Raw genomic sequence first — 20,699 nt, forward strand, 5'->3', positions numbered from 1 at the left:
ACTTTAAGCGGTTACACACAAAATACACAGGAACCAACTGAAAACATCAAAAGGGGACTGTCAGATCTACAGCTTTCATGATGCTCATTTGACTCATTACAGTCTCCAAGGATATTCTGGACCAATCTACCCCTGGAGTCACTGTACAACACATCATAAAGCAGCAATGTACAAGAAAGTCTAAACAAAGCACGACATGCAAAATTCATTTAAGTTACAGGTCTCTCATGAAAGATTCAAACCTGACTAGATTGATAGATCGATATAGGGGCACTTCTATACCCTGATGTCGGCCCTGGAAAAAATGACAGATTGTATTAGACACAATAAGTCTTGGAAATTGTTACCTCTTGTTCCACAAAACAAATAGATTGTCTTAGCGCTGGTGTCACACACAGATGTTTGATGCAGAGGAGGATCTGACAGGAAGGAGAAATATAAGACCATCCTTTATATTTCTTATTCCCTTCCAAGCCAATTCTGGTTTTGGCAAAAAAAAAAACCTGCATCAAAACAGCCACGTTTGTTCCAAAAAACGTATGCAAACTGATGTCAATTTTTGGATAAATCATTTTTTGCTTAAAATTTTACCTGGAAAGAAGGCAAATATAGCAAAAAATGTGGTGTTTGGGTTGTGTGACCTGCCATTGGTTACATTTTTTACCTTACTTGCACGAGGAGGGTCAGTGGGAGGACAGTCATTTGCATTTTTAACAGATTTTTTGCTGGATGGAACAGCAAATTGTTTTTGATATAATTTTTTTCTATAGAAGCCTACGTATCAGTTAACAAAAAATAAAAGAGGCCTAAGTATACAGCCTCACGTGATGCAAGTCCACTACAGCTTTTGCCACGGATCTGAAGCAGAAAGCGCGTCAAAAACAACAGTAATTACATGTAATTGCAAATTGCAAAATACGCTGCATTAATTGGCATGTTGTAGATTTGAAAACCATACTGCAGGACAATTTACGCTGCAGTTTTTTTTTTTTTTTTGCGACTTATTTATTTATATATTTACGCTGTTGTTTTTTGTTTGTTTTTTGCAACTTTGGATGACATTTCTTAAAATCTCATCTACTTTGCTGGTATTGTACAACCAGTCCCTGGTTCCTTCTCACCTGCATGACCTCTGTAAGGAGCTCAAACAGAGCACTGCTCTCAGCTGTATCATACCTACCTTAGAGTTTAAATGGATTGCGCAAATGCTGCTTTAGACTACTTTCACACTAGCGGCAGGACGGATCCGACAGGCTGTTCACCCTGTCGGATCCGTCCTGCCACTATTTCGCCGTGCCGCCGCTCCGTCCCCATTGACTATAATGGGGGCGGAGCTTCGACGCAGCACGGCGAAAGGCCACCGGACTAAAAGTACTGCATGTCTGACTTTTTAGTCTGGCGGCCTCTCACCGCAAACTGCCGCGCTGCGCCGGAGCACCGCACCCCGTCTCCATTATAGTCAATGGGGACGGAGCGGCGGTACGGCGAAATAGTGGCAGGACGGATCCGACAGGGTGAACAGCCTGTCGGATCCGTCCTGCCGCTAGTGTGAAAGTAGCCTTAGGCCTCTTGCACACGAATGTTGTGTGCCCGTATCACTTGAATGGGTCCGCAATCTTGGAGATGCGGAACCGAAGCACTACGTAGAGCTTCCGTCGTGTTTCTGTCCGTGCTTCTGCACCGCGGAAGGATAACGGATCCATTCAAGTTGAATGGGTCTCAATCCGTCCCAGCCGCCGCACGGACGTTGCCCGATGCACAGAACGGATGAACAACGTTCGTGTGCAAGAGGCCTTACTCAAATTCCTCCTCATACCAGTCATGTGGGTGACGAACAGAGGACACAGAATTTCAGCTTTTGTGGCTCGGCTATTTCTGTCGGACCCATAAACATTAATGGGAGTAAACCACACTTGCGCGGCCACCGCTTCCATTCACTTCAATGGGGCCAACGGAAATAGCGATATGCCTCCGTTGTCTGAGATGGGAATACCCCTTTAAAGCTACAATATCTGCACACTGGGGCAAGGTTACGAACAGAAAATCTGCAGAAATTTTCAGAGCATTTCCGCACCAAAAAGTGTGCGTGTTACTTGCGGGTTTTGTTGGGGATCTGATGCGGATTTCCAGATGACCTCATCCTTCCATTGAAAAGGGTGAAATCTGCACAAATGAACTGCACAAAAAATTGACATGCTGCAGATTATAAAATCTACACGCTAAAGAAAAGCGTACATGTGATTTGTAAAATCGTATACACTTTGCTGGTACTGTACTGCGGTTTTCCTGCAAAAGAATCCACGTCGAAAAACTGTGCATAATCTGCAACATGTGCAGGTAGCCCAAAGGTTCCATAATTAAAGAGGTTGTCAGTCTAATAAATAAAAAAAATGTGTAAGTATAAATTCTTCTATCTGGCCTCATTTTCAGCATGACAATCAATGCGACCAGAGAGACCCCCCCCCCCCCTTTCCCCCTGTAGTAACTAAAATAGAGCATTACACTTAGGCCTAGTTCACACGAACGTTTTTTTTGCGAGTGTACGGGCCGTTTTTTTGTGTTCCGTATACGGTCCGTATATGGATCCATTCATTTCAATGGTTCCGCAAAAAAAACGGAATGTGTTCCGTATGCATTCCGTTTTTCCGTTCCGTTGAAAGATAGAGCTTGTCCTATATTTGGCCGTAAATCACGGGTCGTGGCTCCATTCAAGTCAATGGGTCCGCAAAAAAAACGGAACACATACGGAAATGCATCCGTATGTCTTCCGTTTCCGTTCCGTTTTTTCTGAACCATCTATTGAAAATGCTATGGCCAGCCCAATTTTTTATATGTAATTACTGTATACTGTACATGGCATACGGAAAAACGGAACGGAAAAACGGAAAGGAAACGGAAACACAACGGTACTCAAAAACGGATCCGTGAAAAACGGACCGCAAAATACAATAAAAGCCATACGGTCGTGTGAACTAGGCCTTAGGCTGGCATTACAACAGCAGAGGTGAAAGTCAGTTGTGGGGAAGGAAGCGATCCTTCCCGGCAATCGCCTGTTCGTTAGTAGAGGAGAAAGCTGTGATTGCATGCAGTGATCTCCTCCACAGTTTGGGGAGCAGCGATCTCTAATGCCATCGCTCGTTCCCATACTGAATCATTGTTTAGACAGCATGATCTGCCAATGGCAAATGATTTTTAATCCTACTAAAAAATAGTGATTGCCCAATGAACGAGAATCATCGGGTAATCGGCAGCACTTTTAGGGCTGTATGACACAATCAGATCATCGCTAACAAGTGTTACTACGAACACTCATTAGAGATGATCTGCCAGCCATCTACAGGTCTAATATAGGCCCTAGGCCTCTTTCACACGAGCGTGACGGATTGGCTCCGGATGCGTTCAGTGAAACTCGCACCATTTTTCAAGCTTCAGTTAGTTTTGTCTGCGAATGCGTTGAGTTTTTTCTGCGCGGGTGCAATGCGTTTTGATGCATTTTTCACGCGCCTGATAAAAAAATCGGAAGGTTTACAAACAACATCTCTTAGCAACCATCAGTGAAAAACGGATTGCATCCACATTTGCTTGCGGATGCAATGCATTTTTCCCTGACGCCCCCCATTCACTTCTTTGGGGCCAGGGTTGCGTGAAAAACCTAGAGCAGTGATGGTGAACCTTTTACAGACCGAGTGCCCAAACTGCAACATAAACCCACTTATTTATCGCAAAGTGCCAACACAGCAATTTACCTTGAATACTACAGTCCAATATAGAATATCTTCCATGTACTTTATCATTTATTTACAATATCCTGCCTACATTCAGTGCGCTGCCTGTGCTGTTCATAGTGCGCCCTGCGCTGCTGAATGGCAGGAAAAGTCTAAGGCATATTGGTACACCATAGACTTTTTCCAGGGTGTGGGTGCCCACAGAGAGGGCTCTGAGTGCCGCCTCTGGCACCCGTGCCATAGGTTCGCCATCACTGACCTAGAGTATAGAACATGCTGCAATTTTCACACAAAGCAGAACTGATACGTGAAAAAAAACTGCTTATGTACACAGACCCATTGAAATGAATGGGTCAAGACACGGAATGGTTCACGTCACGCATTGCGCCCACGGGGAAAACTCGCTCTTGTGAAAGGGGCCTAACAACGCAATGCTCAACTAGGCCTGTCAAGAGAACAATAGAGCCGTCATATTATTATCACTATTCTACACCTACTATCATAATGAGGATTACATCTTCCCCTCACAGAAGCAGTAAATTGACAACAGATTACCTATCTATATAGCAGGTTTAATAATTTGTGTTGACTAAAAAAGAATATTTTGTATTACATTTTAATAGCATAGTACCGTCGAAATGAAAAAGAAAAACAGCCAAAAATTCTGTGTATTCTATGAGTACAGAGATAAAAAAAAAAAAAAAATTTCTGATGGAAGCGGCCCTTTATGAAAGTACAATGGCCGACATCTACTTAAACAAAATAAATAAATCTTAGGTAGTTCACTTGTAACACTATGGGATGTAATCCAATGCTTGACATTAACCTTTAAGATACTGGAAATTTTTTCGTTTTCATTTAGTTATATAGTTGTACGAGGGCTTATTTTTTGCAGGACAAGTTTTACTTTCTAATGCCCCCATTTAATATGGCATACAATGTAGTGGAAAAAAATTACAAATGGGGTGGAATTAGAAAAAAATAATACAATTTCTCAACCTTTTTATGGGTTTTGTTCCCACGGCGTTTCGTTTGAGGCAAAACTGACCTGTGCCCTTCATTCTCTGTGTCAGTAGGATTTAAACGATACCACATACTGTATGTATAGGTTTTTATGTCTAAATAGTGTGGAAAAAAAAATAATATTAACATTACCATATTCTGACCCCATAACTTTTTTTTATAGTTATATCTACTGAGCTGTGCGGGACAATGTCGTTTTTATTGATACCATTTTGGAGAGTGGATCTTTTTGAAGCGATGAAAAAATGTCTATATTTTTTTTTAATGTATTTATTTTTTTATTCTATGGAAAGGGGGGTGATTTAAACTTTTAATTTTTTTTGTTTTTTATATATTTTTTAAGGTTTTTTTTTACTTTTTTGTTATGATTCTGAAGCTCATATTTGAGCCTACAAAATCCAATTTTAATTCTGAACAATCATGGATTTTTTACATCCATTTATTGTTCAGAATTGCTTATTTCTTATGATGACCTGCCACCAGCTGTCCAAAATAAGAATTGCAGTTTAAATGCCCTGAGTCTTTTCAGCAAGACCCAGCACATTTAAATTAATTACCGCCATCCTCATTGGCCGCAGAGGATGAGGGTAAGAAGCCCGGAATCGCAAGCTTCCAGGGTTTTCTACCTTTATATGCTGGGATCTCACTTGATCACGGCATCTAAAGGCTTTACTTACCACGATCGGCATTATTGCCTTTCGCGGTAATCTGCTGTTTGAAACAGTGGAGACTCACCGGCCATGACGCCCTCTACAAATGCGAGCGGGAGCTAAAGTCAAATGCGGGCCCATTCATTTCAATGAGGCTGCAAAAGATGCAGACAGCACACTGTGCTGTCTGGCACCAGCAAAGAAAAAAGGATAAGACACTTCTATCTGTCCGCATCTTTTGGGGCCCCATTGAAATGAATGGGTCCGCACCGGTTCCACAAAATTGCAGATCGGATGCGGACCCATTCATGCAGTTGTGTGAATGAGCCCTAACAGAAATATTCAGACCTCTTTCATGTTTCAGACTCACTCCTAAGCACTCCATAGTGCTTCCGATCCGTGCTTCCGCACCGCATCTCCAGGTCCGCATCCGTGATGCAGGTGCACACGGCCGGTGCCCCGTGTATTGCCACGGCAGGGCAACGGCCGTGTGCATGAGCCCTGAGAGTCTTGGAATCTATTGTATTACACTGACAGCATCAGTTGATGGGTTACACAGCATTATGAATCAGTATAAGGCCTCATGCACATGACCGAGGTTTGGGTCCGCATCTGAGCCGCTTTTTATCAGAACCGGATAAATTCACTTCAATGGGGCTGCAACACATGCAGACAGCACACCATGTCCGTTCCATGGCCCCGCATAAAAAAATAAAAATAAAAAAATAGAACATGTCCTATTCTTGTTTGTATCACAGTCAAGGATAGGACTGCTCTCTTGTGTGATGGACATTCCATAAAATACGTAACGCACACAGTCGGTAACCGTGTTTTGCGGACCGCAAAACTGACACGGTCGTGTGCATGATAGACACTAACGCTCCATCTCTGTCCCCCATATGAAACCTCCAGGAAAGGAGAGCCTAAAAGCAGCTAAAATTCATTCACCAAGGATAGTGTCACACACTTCCACTGTGGGTCATGTGGCAGAGACTTAAAAGTGTTCTCTGCGATTTTTATACTGATGACCTATCTTCAGGATAGGTCCTTAGTATCTGATCGGTGGGGGTCCAACACCCCTGCTGATCAGCTGTTTGAGAAAACAGCAGTGCTCTCAGCTTTTCCTAGGCCAGTGAGATCACGCTGATCGGCCACATGGCCTAGGAGCAGCTCAGTGATGTTCAAGTGAATGTACTATGTATGGCGCTATGCTTGGTAAGCAGCAAGAAGGCAGCTGTGCTCACAGGAGTGTTGCTGCCATCACAAACAGCTGATCGGCGAGGTCCCAGATGTCAGACCCCCGCCGATCAGATAGGTCATCAGTATAAAAATCTCAGAAAAACCTTTTAAAAGACTGATTCAGTGCTCCAGGATAAAAATAAATGTAAAAATGGATGTCACGATATCTAACCCCTTGGAAACCAGAGTTTTTTTCATTTAATATTGCATAGCATGTAGGTTGGGGTGGAATTGGGAAAAAAATGCAATTCCGGAACAGTTTTATTTTTTTTTTGGTGTTCACTAATCAGTAAAACTGACTTGTGCTCTTCATTCTCCAGATTAGGACAAATCCGGCGATACAACAAATGATAGTTTTTATAGCGTTTTAAAAACAAAAACCAAAAAATACGTTTGGGGAAAAAAAAAATCTTAACATTGCCTTAGGCCTCTTTCACACGGGCATTGCGGGAAAAGGTGCGGGTGCGTTACGGGAACACCCACGATTTTTCCGCACGAGTGCAAAACATTGTAATGCGTTTTGCACTCGCGTTAGAAAAATTGCGCGTGTTTGGTACCCAAACCCGAACTTCTTCACAGAAGTTCGGGCTTGGGATCGGTGTTCTGTAGATTGTATTATTTTCCCTTATAACATGGTTATAAGGGAAAATAATAGCATTCTGAATACAGAATGCATAGTAAAACATCGCTGGAGGGGTTAAAAAAAATAATAATAATTTAACTCACCTTAGTCCACTTGATCGCGTAGCCTGGCATCTCCTTCTGTCTCCTTTGCTGAACAGGACCTGTGGTGAGCATTCATTACAGGTAAAGGACCTTTGGTGACGTCACTCTGGTCATCACATGATCCATTACCATGGTAAAAGATCATGTGATGACCGGAGTGACGTCACCAAAGGTCCTGTTGCTGCACAGAGATCAGATGAAGACAGAAGGAGATGCCGGCTACGCGATCAAGTGGACTAAGGTGAGTTAAATTATTATTATTATTTTTTTAACCCCTCCAGCGATGTTTTACTATGCATTCTGTATTCAGAATGCTATTATTTTCCCTTATAACCATGTTATAATAATGATCGGGTCTCCATCCCGATCGTCTCCTAGCAACCGTGCGTGAAAATCGCACCGCATCTGCACTTGCTTGCGGATGCTTGCGATTTTCACGCAACCCCATTCATTTCTATGGGGCCTGCGTTACGTGGAAAACGCACAAAGAGGAGCATGCTGCGATTTTCACGCAACGCACAAGTGATGCGTGAAAATCACAACTCATGTGAACAGCCCCATAGAAATGAATGGGTCGGTATTCAGTGCGGGTGCGATGCGGACCAAAACAACGGTCGTGTGCATGAGGCCTTATTCTGACCCCATAACTTTTTTATAGTTTTACTTATACTGAGCTGTGTGGGGGCTCATTTTTTGCAAAACAATCTGTAGTTTTTATTTATACCATTTTGGAGTGTGTATGACTTTTTGATCAAATTTTATTAAATCTTTTTGGGTAACAGAAGCAGTGATGGCCAGTTCGCAGACAAACACATGCGATCTGCCATCTTTAGTTCCAAGCCCGGCGATGCAGAGGTAAGTCCTTACCTGTGCCGCGAGCCGCTCTGAAACACATGCGGTCACCGGGAGCAGGCAGTTCCGAGAACAGCCCGATGAAGGCTGTTCTCGGAACTGCCTGTTCCCGGTGACCGCATGTGTTTCAGAGCGGCTCAGGTAAGGACTTACCTCTGCATCGCCCGGCTTGGGAATAAAGATGGCAGATCGCATGTGTTCGTCGGCGAACACTGCGAACTGGCCATCACTAAACAGAAGCAATGAAAAAATGGCAAATAAGCCATTTTGATTATTTTTTCCGTTACGCCATTCACCATATGGGATAAATATTTTTAGTACGGATGTTTTTGTATGCGGAGATGCCCATGATGTTTATATTTTTTATTGTTTATGAATTTATTTTTTTATTCTAGGGAAAGGGGGGTGATTTAATTTTTTTTTTTTACTTTTTTTGTAGCACCTCTAGGAGGCTACAATATGCAGTACTCAGATTTCTTACAACTTAGGGTCCATTCACATGTCCGCAAGTGTTTCGCAGTCCGCAAAACACGGATACCGGCCATGTGCGTTCTGCATTTTGCGGACCGCACATGGCCGGCACTTTAAATAGAAATGCCTTTTCTTGTCCGTGTCTGCGGACAAGAATAGGACATGTTCTATTTTTTGCGGAACGGAAGTGCGGATGCGAACAGCACACCGTGTGCTGTCTGCATCTTTTGTGGCCCCATTAAAAATGAATGGGTCCAGATCTGTTCCGCAACGTTGCGAAACGGATCAGGACCCATTTTGCGGATGTGTGAATGAACCCTTATACTGTATTTGCATAGAACTACGGTAAAAGCTCCAATTGGTGTTATCCTACGCTCTCTTCAGAGACTCAGTAGATTAGAATAAATGACTAGCGCGCTCTTCCGGGTTTTTCAGCTTAAAATGCCTGCAATCGGCATTATTGCCAGTCGCAGACATGAGCCACAGGCCTCTGCTGTTTGAAACAGCAAAGACCCACTGGCTATAGCGCCCGCGTGAGCGGACTTCATGTTTAAAGACCCTCCAGGCACCATACATGTATGGTGCTGGCTGGGAGCCTAAGGCCTCTTTCACACGGGTGTCGCGGGTGAGGGCCGGATGCGATGCAGGTGCGTTCAGGGAAAATCGTGCGAGTATGCACGCAATTTCAGTTTTGACTGCGATTGCGTTCCGTTGTTCAGTTTTTTTCCACATGAGTGCAATGCGTTTTGCACGCGCGTCAGGAAAAACTGAATGTGGTACCCAGACCCGAACCCGGGCTTCTTCACTGAAGTTCGGGTTTGGGTTAGGTGTTCTGTAGATTTTATTATTTTCCCTTATAACATGGTTATAAGTTATAACCATGTTATAAGGGAAAATAATACAGTAAATTGACTTCAACCAATTTACTAACATCATCTCCTAGCAACCATGCATGAAAATCGCATTGCATCCGCACTTGCTTGCGGATGCTATGCGATTTTCAAGTAACCCCATTCATTTCTATGGGGCCTGCATTGCATAAAAAACGCAGAATATAGAACATGCTGCGATTTTCACGCAAAGCACAAGTGATGCGTGAAAATCACCGCTCATCTGCACAGCCCCATTGAAGTGAATTGATCCGGATTCAGTGCGTTCACCTCACGCATTGCACCCGTGCGGAATTCTTGCCCGTGTGAAAGGGGCCTAAGGGTTAAAATGCGAATGAATCAAATTAATCACGAAGCACAAGTACCAATACATACACAGAAAGCTACTAAGAACAGAAGACTTTTGCTTACTGCATCCCAACAAAATGTACATATCTGTAACTAACACCGCCTAAAACATATCCATCCATCCAGTTCGGCCTGTTATCTGGCAAAATTGATCCAGAGGAACGCAGAAAAACCTAAGACGCGTGACTTCATGAATAACTTACTTCGGCTCAGGGGTTAGCCCATACATTCTAATACTGTAAGGAGACGGATCTCCGTACAGTATTATTCCGAAGTTTTGAACGAAGCAACTTTGGATGAAGATTTTGAAGCTCGCTTCGCTCAAGACTAAGGCCCCTTGCAGACGAGCGTGTCCGGATAAGGTCCGGATGCGTTGCGGCAAACCCGCGCGAGTAGGTACGCAATTGCAGTTAGTTTTGACTGTGATTGCGTTCCGTTTTTATCGCGCGGGTGCGTTTTGCACGCGCGTGATAAAAAACTGAATGTGGCACCCAGACCCGAACTTCTTCACAGAAGTTCAGGTTTGGGTTCAAGGTTGTGTAGATTGTATTATTTCCCCTTATAACATGGTTATAAGGGAAAATAATAGCATTCTGAATACAGAATGCATAGTACAATAGGGCTGGAGTGGTTAAAAAAAAAAATTATAATCATTTAACTCACCTTAATCCACTTGTTCACGCAGCCGGCATCTCTTCTGTCTTCTTCTTTGAGGAATAGGACCTTTGATGACGTCACTGCGCTCATCACATGGTCCATCACATGATCTTTTACCAGTGACGTAATCAAAGGTCCTTTTCCTGTGCACAGCAAAGAAGAAGACAGAAGCGATGCCGGCTGCGCGATCAAGTGGATTAAGGTGAGTTATATTATTATTTTTTTTAACCCCTCCAGCCCTATTGTACTATGCATTCTGTATTAAGAATGCTATTATTTTCCCTTATAACCATGTTATAAGGGAAAATAATAATGATCGTCTCCTAGCAACCGTGCGTGAAGCAAGCAAGTGCGGATGCTTGCGATTTTCACACAGCCCCATTTAATTCTATGGAGCCTGCATTGCGTAAAATATAGAATACAGAACATGCTGCGATTTTCACGCAACGCACAAGTGATGCGTGAAAATCACTGCTCATGTGCACAGCCCCATAGAAATGAATGGGTCCGGATTCAGTGCGGGTGCAATGCTTTCACGTCACGCATTGCACCCGCGCAGAAAACTCGATCGTCTGAAAGGGGCCTAATACTAACCTTTTATGTGGCACAGTATCAAATGATTTGGAGAAGTCCAGATATAAGACATCCATTCATTAGCCACGGTCAAGTCTAGAACTTACCTCCTCATAGAAAATGATTAGTTTTACAGGAGCGATCCTGATAAACCTGTACTGAGATGGTGTTATACACTTATTTCCATATAGAAAACCTTCAGTTTATGCACAAGAGATGTTAAAGGGGTTATCCTAGACTAATAAAGTCCTCCCACGTGGCTGACCCAACAGTGGTGATCATACATACTCGTCACTAGGGATGAGCAAATCGACTTCGGATGAAACATCAAAAGTCGATTCGCATAAAACTTTGTTTCAATATTGTACGGAGCGAGAGCTCTGTACAGTATTAGAATGTATTGGCTCCGATAAGCTGAAGTTATTACGCGTAATAACTTCAGAAATTAATTTCTACTGTTAAAAACCTTTTACAAAACTCGGGTTCGGTAAAAGGTTTTTTACAGTAGAAATAATAACTTCGGCTCATCTGAGCCAATACATTCTAATACAGTACAGAACGCTCGCTCTGTACAGTATTACATAGTAACATAGTTTATAAGGCCGAAAAAAGACATCTGTTCATCCAGTTCGGCCTGTTATCCTGCAAAGTCATCCAGAGGAAGGCAAAAAAAACTGAGGTAGAAGTCAATTTCCCCACTTAAGGGAAAAAAAGTTTCTTCCCGATTCCAATCAGGCAATCAGAATAACTCCCTGGATCAATGACCCATCTCTAGTAGCTATAGCCTGTAATATTATTACACTCCAGAAATACATCCAGACCCCTCTTTTAGTGAACCATCTGGTCCTGGCGATTTGTCTATTTTAATCTTTTTAAGACACCGCTGTACTTTTTCCTGGGTCAGAAAAGGCACTTTTAATGGGGAATTTACTTTTTCATTCTGCATTTCATCTGACAGTTTATTTTCCTCAGTGAATACAGTGGAGAATTTTTTTAACAGCCTTGCTTTCTCCTCATCGCTCTCAGCAACTCCCCCCTCATTACTCTGTAAAGGGCCGACACCTACAGATTTATACTTTTTACCATTTATATAATTGAAGAACATTTTAGGGTTAGTTTTGCTCTCTTTGGCAATTAATCTCTCAGTCTCTAGTTTGGCTGCTTTTATTTGTTTTTTTATATATTCTATGTTTTTCCTTATAGTTTTTCAGTGCTTTGTCGCTACCCTCCTGTTTTAGTGATTTAAATGCTTTCTTTTTGTCATTTAGTGCTTTCTTTACAGTTCTATTTTTCCAAATTGTTTTTTTCTTGTTCCTTAACCTTTTATTCCCATAAGGTATGTACCGCTCACAATTAGACTTTAGGATTCTTTTAAAAATATCCAATTTTGTGGCTGTATTTTTATTTTTGAGGACTTTGTCCCAGTTAGTTAGGCCTATGGCCTCTCTTAGTTGGCTAAATTTAGCTTTTTTGAAGTTTGGTATTTTTGTTCCTCCCTGAACATCTGTTGTTCTGTCAGGTCTATTGGTAAATACTAAGTCCAGTATGGCCGTCCCTTTAGTCGGGTCCCGAACCAGTTGGGAAAGGTAATTGTCTTTGGTTATTGCCAAGAAACTGTTTCCTTTATGAGATATACAGCTTTCAGTTTCCCAGTCTATATCTGGGTAATTGAAGTCCCCCATAATGACCACCTCATTATGATTTGCCGCCTCGTCTATCTCGTTTAGTAGTAGATTTTCTGTGGACTCTGGTATATTAGGTGGTTTATAGTAAACTCCTTTTAGTAATTTATTATTGTTTTTAGCTCAATGTATCTCTACCCACAGTGACTCCACATGTTCATGTCCCTCACTTATATATTCCCGGAGTGTGGGCTTTAGACAGGACGTTACATAAAGGCAAACCCACTGCTGCGGCCTGTGACTGGCTGCAGCGGTCATAATTCCCCTACCTATGGATATTGATGCAGAGTGAGAAAGAACCAGCCCAGGAACGACAGACCGAATTAGCGGTGGGAACCAGATAAGTACACTGCTCAAAAAAATAAAGGGAACACTTAAACAACACAATGTAACTCCAAGTCAATCACACTTCTGTGAAATCAAACTGTCCACTTAGGAAGCAACACTGAGTGACAATCAATTTCACATGCTGTTGTGCAAATGGGATAGACAACAGGTAGAAATTATAGGCAATTAGCAAGACACCCCCAATAAAGGAGTGGTTCTGCAGGTGGTGACCACAGACCACTTCTCAGTTCCTATGCTTCCTGGCTGATGTTTTGGTCACTTTTGAATGCTGGCGGTGCTTTCACTCTAGTGGTAGCATGAGACGGAGTCTACAACCCACACAAGTGGCTCAGGTAGTGCAGCTTATCCAGGATGGCACATCAATGCGAGCTGTGGCAAGAAGGTTTGCTGTGTCTGTCAGCGTACCAGGAGACAGGCCAGTACATCAGGAGATGTGGAGGAGGCCGTAGGAGGGCAACAACCCAGCAGCAGGACCGCTACCTGCGCCTTTGTGCAAGGAGGAACAGGAGGAGCACTGCCTGAGCCCTGCAAAATGACCTCCAGCAGGCCACAAATGTGCATGTGTCTGCTCAAACGGTCAGAAACAGACTCCATGAGGGTGATATGAGGGCCCAACGTCCACAGGTGGGGGTTGTGCTTACAGCCCAACACCGTGCAGGACTTTTGGCATTTGCCAGAGAACACCAAGATTGGCAAATTTGCCACTGGCGCCCTGTGCTCTTCACAGATGAAAGCAGGTTGACACTGAGCACGTGACAGAGTCTTGAGACGCCGTGAAGAACGTTCTGCTGCCTGCAACATCCTCCAGCTTGACCGGTTTGGCATTGGGTCAGTAATGGTGTGGGGTGGCATTTCTTTGGAGGGCCGCACAGCCCTCCATGTGCTCGTCAGAGGTAGCCTGACTGCCATTAGGTACCGAGATGAGATCCTCAGACCCCTTGTGAGACCATATGCTGGTGCGGTTGGCCCTGGGTTCCTCCTAATGCAAGACAATGCTAGACCTCATGTGGCTGGAGTGTGTCAGCAGTTCCTGCAAGACGAAGGCATTGATGCTATGGACTGGCCCGCCCGTTCCCCAGACCTGAATCCAATTGAGCACATCTGGGACATCATGTCTCGCTCTATCCACCAATGTCTCGTTGCACCACAGACTGTCCAGGAGTTGTCAGATGCTTTAGTCCAGGTCTGGGAGGAGATCCCTCAGGAGACCGTCCGCCACCTCATCAGGAGCATGCACAGGCGTTGTAGGGAGGTCATACAGGCACGTGGAGGCCACACACACTACTGAGCCTCATTTTGACTTGTTTTAAGGACATTACATCAAAGTTGGATCAGCCGAAAATCGGCGTCGTTAGCCGGCGCATGCGCAATAGTTACTGTGATGCCGTACAAGGAATGGGCATCGCAGTGCGCATGCGCCGGCCAAAGGAATGAGTGCGCCGGCGCGGGATATCGGCAGCATAACAAGTTAGTACAAAGGCGGTCAGAGGGAAAGGATGGGCAAGCAGAGGGTAGGAAGGGGCGGGGGGACGCAATGAGAAGGCTGAGCAAGCAGGGCACCTAAGAGAGTAACGCCGCCCTGGGCACTTGCGAGCCCTCATTTGCATATCTTATAAAGATCGTTTTTGAGGGTTCTATAAGTCCAGGATTGATGCCAGAGGTAACGTTTTTATTAACTGTAAGCATGCTAGGGAGCTGTGGGAAGGGTTAAAAAAGTGAAATGCTGGTGACAGACTCCCTTTAATTCTCTTTTGTCTATTTTAACCTTCTTCCTGGGTCAGACAGGGCACTTTTAATGGTGAGTTTATTTTGACACTGCATTTCAATTTCCTCTGTGAATACACTGCGTGCAGAATTATTAGGCAAATGAGTATTTTGACCACATCATCCTCTTTATGCATGTTGTCTTACTCCAAGCTGTATAGGCTCGAAAGCCTACTACCAATTAAGCATATTAGGTGATGTGCATCTCTGTAATGAGAAGGGGTGTGGTCTAATGACATCAACACCCTATATTAGGTGTGCATAATTATTAGGCAACTTCCTTTCCTTTGGCAAAATGGGTCAAAAGAAGGACTTGACAGGCTCAGAAAAGTCAAAAATAGTGAGATATCTTGCAGAGGGATGCAGCACTCTTAAAATTGCAAAGCTTCTGAAGCGTGATCATCGAACAATCAAGCGTTTCATTCAAAATAGTCAACAGGGTCGCAAGAAGCGTGTGGAAAAACTAAGGCGCAAAATAACTGCCCATGAACTGAGAAAAGTCAAGCGTGCAGCTGCCAAGATGCCACTTGCCACCAGTTTAGCCATATTTCAGAGCTGCAACATCACTGGAGTGCCCAAAAGCACAAGGTGTGCAATACTCAGAGACATGGCCAAGGTAAGAAAGGCTGAAAGACGACCACCACTGAACAAGACACACAAGCTGAAACGTCAAGACTGGGCCAAGAAATATCTCAAGACTGATTTTTCTAAGGTTTTATGGACTGATGAAATGAGAATGAGTCTTGATGGGCCAGATGGATGGGCCCGTGGCTGGATTGGTAAAGGGCAGAGAGCTCCAGTCCGACTCAGACGCCAGCAAGGTGGAGGTGGAGTACTGGTTTGGGCTGGTATCATCAAAGATGAGTTTGTGGGGCCTTTCGGGTTGAGGATGGAGTCAAGCTTAACTCCCAGTCCTACTGCCAGTTTCTGGAAAACACCTTCTTCAAGCAGTGGTACAGGAAGAAGTCTGCATCCTTCAAGAAAAACATGATTTTCATGCAGGACAATGCTCCATCACATGCGTCCAAGTACTCCACAGCGTGGCTGGCAAGAAAGGGTATAAAAGAAGAAAATCTAATGACATGGCCTCCTTGTTCACCTGATCTGAACCCCATTGAGAACCTGTGGTCCATCATCAAATGTGAGATTTACAAGGAGGGAAAACAGTACACCTCTCTGAACAGTGTCTGGGAGGCTGTGGTTGCTGCTGCACGCAATGTTGATGGTGAACAGATCAAAACACTGACAGAATCCATGGATGGCAGGCTTTTGAGTGTCCTTGCAAAGAAAGGTGGCTATATTGGTCACTGATTTGTTTTTGTTTTGTTTTTGAATGTCAGAAATGTATATTTGTGAATGTTGAGATGTTATATTGGTTTCACTGGTAAAAATAAATAATTGAAATGGGTATATATTTGTTTTTTGTTAAGTTGCCTAATAATTATGTACAGTAATAGTCACCTGCACACACAGATATCACCCTAAAATAGCTAAAACTAAAAACAAACTAAAAACTACTTCCAAAAATATTCAGCTTTGATATTAATGAGTTTTTTGGGTTCATTGAGAACATGGTTGTTGTTCAATAATAAAATTAATCCTCAAAAATACAACTTGCCTAATAATTCTGCACTCCCTGTACAGTGGATAAAAACATTTAACATTTCATAACTCTGCTTTCTCCTGATTGTCTTCTACAACCACTCCGTCATCACTCTAAGGGTCCATTCACACGTCCGTGTGTTTTGCGGAACCACAAAACACGGACATCGGCGATGTGCGTTCCGCATTTTGCGGACCGCACATCGCCGGCATTCTCATAGAAAATGCCTTTTCTTGTCCGCAATTGCTGACAAGAATAGGACATGTTCTATTTTTTTCGGGATCGGAATTGCGGACCCGGAAGTGCGGATCCGCAATTCCGGTTCCGGGCAGCACATCGTGCTGCCCCATAGAAATGAATGGGTCCGCAATTCCGTTCCGCGCGGAACGGAATTGCGGATGTGTGAATGGAGCCTTAAAGGGCCAACACTTTCAGGTTTAACATTTTCATCATTTATATAACTGAAGAACATTTTAGGGTTAGTTTGGCAATGAGCCTCTCTGATTCCAGCTTGGCTGCTTTTATCTTTTACATATTCAATTTTTTTTCCTTTGAATTTTTTATTAATTCTTCACTACCTTCCTGTTTTAGTCACGAAATGCTTTCTTCTTGTCATTTATTGTCCCTTTTACATTTGTTTATCCCTTTTACATGACAATTGGAAGTTTATAATATTACTGTCACTATTTCATTGACATAAAACAATTGCTGAATAAGGGTACTTTCACACTGTTATTTTTTCCCGGTATTGAAATCCAGTAAAGGGTCTCAATACCGGGAAAAAAACGCATCAGTTTTGTTCTAATGCATTCTGAATGGAAAGCAATCCGTTCAGTATGCATCAGGATGTCTTCAGTTCCATCCCTTGTACGGTATTTGACCGGACAAAATACTGCAGCTTGCTGCAATATTTTTTCCGGACAAAGTCCCGGAACAATACTGCACTTGCCGGGTCCGGCATTAATTTTCATAGAAATGTAGTAATGCCGGATCTGGTACCAAGTGCTCCGGAAATTGCCGCACCGCCGGATCGGGTTTTCCAGTCTGCGCATGCGCCGGGATATAGGAGAAGCTACTTTCGCTTTTGATCTTTGAAAAAAATTTAATACCGGATTCGTTTTTCCGGATGATACAGATTCGGTATATCACCGGATCTGTCTAAAGGATCCGAAAAAAATATATATCCGTTAAATATCCCCTGCTGGATTCTAACAATGCTAGTGTGAACGTACCCTAACCAACGTTCTGGAGTGCTCTAACTTCCAAGAATAATTCACTTTCTGTGGACCTCAGGACTATGGTTTCCATATCCTCATCCCATACATTGTGATACAGCAGACATACATGTACCCCCTCCCCCATACAATCATCCAGATCTCAATTACCACAGGGAGAATATGAATGAATCTGGAAAATGAATGAGGCTGGTTATACTGTAGATACCAGTGTTACAAAACCATTTGATAGTTATAAAGGAAAGCAGGCAAAATGTATATAGGTCCTTGATCCGAGGGGTTCTAACGTCCATGTACTTAAAGTGGTAGTCTCATCTCATGTTCAGGGCTAGCCCTGAAGTTTGTGCTCAGTTGGGGGCAGCGACAATTCGCTAGACTGATAGCACAGGTTTGGATGATGTAATCCCGCGCTAGTCTGTGTGCTCCTGAGGCTGCTAGTGAATAATTTTCATTAGCAACTTTGGCGCTCAGGTCCTTTTCCAGATCATGACAACCAGCTAGTTACGGTAAGCGTGGTGTCCTTGTTCTACCAACCGCATATACGAGATGGCCTGACCAGGAGAAACTGCACATCTGTGCCTATGCATGCTCCAGGCCACCAGAGAGGACGGCACTCTGATCTGCAGCGTGCAGATGGCCCTAAGTCCTAGCAGCGATGGCTGTTAGGGTACTTTCACACTAGCGTTTTTCTTTTGCGGTATTAAGTTCCGTCACAGGGGCTCAATACTGGAAAAAAACTGATCAGTTTTATCCTAATGCATTCTGAATGGAGAGCATTCCGTTCAGAATGCATCAGTTCAGTCCCTTACGTTTTTTTGGACGGAAAAAATACCGCAGCATGCTGCATTTTTCTCTCTGACCAAAAATCCTGAACACTTGCCGGAATGCCGGATCCGGCATTAATTTCTATTGAAATGTATTAGTGCCGGATCCAGCATTAAAATTGCTGCATTGACGGATTTGTTTTTCCGGTCTTTAAATCTGTGAAAAAAATACCGGATGCGTTTTTCCGGATGACACCGGAGAGACAGATCCAATATTTCAATGCATATGTCAGACGGATCCGCATCCAAATCCGTCTGACAAATGCCATCCGTTTGCGTCCGGATTGCGACGGAACTGCCTGCCGGAAACCTCTGCCGCAAGTGTGAAAGTACCCTAACCCAGACAATGAGCAGCATATAATGGGAGAGAAAAGGAAATGTATCCTGGAAAGGTGGTAATATGGAAAATAAGTGTACATTAGTAAGTTGTCATATTAAAGGGGTTATTTAAGACTAGAACAGACCTCCCAAAATGGCCGACCATCGGCGGAGATCATACTTAGGCTCCATTCACACGTCCGTAGTGTGTTTTACAGATCCGCAAAACAAGGACACCGGCAATGTGCGTTCCGCATTTTGCGGACAGCACATCGCCGGCACTAATAGAATATACCTATTCTTGTCTGCAACTTCGGACAAGAATAGGACATGTTCTATTTTTTTCGGGAACGGAATTGGGGACCCGGAAGTGTGGGTCCGCAATTTCGTATCCCGACAGCACATTGTGCGACCCCATAGAAATGAACGAACGCGGAACGAAATTGCAGACATGCGAATGGGGCCTTACCTGGTCACTGCTGTTGGGTTAGGTCCTGTGATGCAAGGGGAGCAGGTCATCGCTGTAGCCAGCGACTGGCTTCAGCGGTCACATGTCCCCCATCAACAGGATGTTAAAGGGGTTCACCTATCCTCAGTACAGGACACCCAGCTGTACAGAGAACATGTGCACACACCTTCCCTTCATACCACTGATTGACAAGGGGTGCCAGCGAGCTGATCTGATACTAAAAGCCCGAGAACCCCTTTCATTTCAGGGCTGTCCCTGGAGAATGGAGACCAAATCCAGTGGATGGCACCAGGTCGACCCCTCAGAGGTCTCATAGTCTTGGATAACCCCTTGAACTTTACGTGCATGATAAACGGCATTTTCGGAAGTGAGAGAACCCCTTTACGCGATCTGGCTGGGCATTAACTCTATGCAGCCCGCACACTGGGGTCATGGCTGGGCCCACTGCAGCGCCGCACGACCAACCCGACACCCAGCATAACCCAGTAATGTCCGCCATGTAGGAGGGGGCGCGAGGTGCTCATCCCCGCGCCAGGCCTCGCCATACAAGCGCACGTTAACCGGACAGGAAGACGCCAGTAAATGTCTGTGTGTGAGGAAAGCAAAGGGCAAAGAGAGGAAAACATCGATGGCTACAAACCTCGCTGTTAAAGGTTTTGACTGCCTCCATGTTGTCGGCAGATGTAGGAACGCCGTGTTGTTTGGAGGAGGCGGCGAGCGGAGAGAGACGAGGAGGAGGAGGGGACAGGAGAGAAGGGGAGGAAGTGCTCGTGCTGTGGACGCCAGGGGGCGCTCACACTGCTCAGCATGTGTATTGTTCTGTGGGAGGACAGGCGGCCGTGGCCTAGAAAAGGCGCCTGCTCCCGGTACTGGCCACATTACTGCGGCTTATGTTACAACAACATGGTGGGGCCCTTCTCAGAGCCTTCAGCCGCCCTTAGAGGTCGGAAAAGGAAAACGCGCCATCACTGGCTCTCATTACACTATGGGAAGGTGTGGTCAAAGCCAGCACGTCATATCCTTTCACCATAAAAAGGGCCGTCACAGAGCGCCTTCCTGAGGTCTTACAGTGATAGCGCCACCTGCTGACTCCAACAGGAAGGGACCTAGCTGCTTGTCTGGTGTGTGTGAAGGAAGATTTATACTTTAATACCCCGGAGTCCACAAGCTTTTCCTCAAAATTTCATGTTAAGGGTACACCTACATGGCCGTGAGAGATGTTACTCAAACAAAGATTGCAGTGTAGTGAGGCTGCCATAAGAATGAATGGGGTCGCAACGCAACTTGCACATTTGCTGCGAA

General features: G+C 44.2%; 1 protein-coding gene across 5 annotated transcripts in view; it reads right to left on the bottom strand.

Annotated features, from left to right (window-relative positions):
- The window catches only part of SCAF8 (SR-related CTD associated factor 8), a 238,204-nt gene extending 218,040 nt beyond the window's left edge, over positions 1-20,164 (bottom strand). For 4 of the 5 annotated variants that reach the window (XR_005778450.1, XM_040429389.1, XM_040429390.1 and 1 more), the window contains exon 1: positions 20,038-20,164. Coding sequence is in view for 3 of the 5 variants with exons in the window: in XM_040429389.1 (XP_040285323.1) it covers positions 20,038-20,067 (30 nt within the window). In the remaining 2 variants the exon portion in view is untranslated. Of the gene's footprint in view, positions 1-242; positions 296-20,037 lie in introns of all 5 variants that reach the window. The other variant, XM_040429391.1, reaches the window with a different exon arrangement.
- Between the last annotated feature and the right edge of the window lie 535 nt (positions 20,165-20,699).

Source organism: Bufo bufo, chromosome 4 (genome assembly GCF_905171765.1).
Source record: "Bufo bufo chromosome 4, aBufBuf1.1, whole genome shotgun sequence".
Classification (NCBI taxonomy): Eukaryota; Metazoa; Chordata; class Amphibia; order Anura; family Bufonidae; genus Bufo; species Bufo bufo.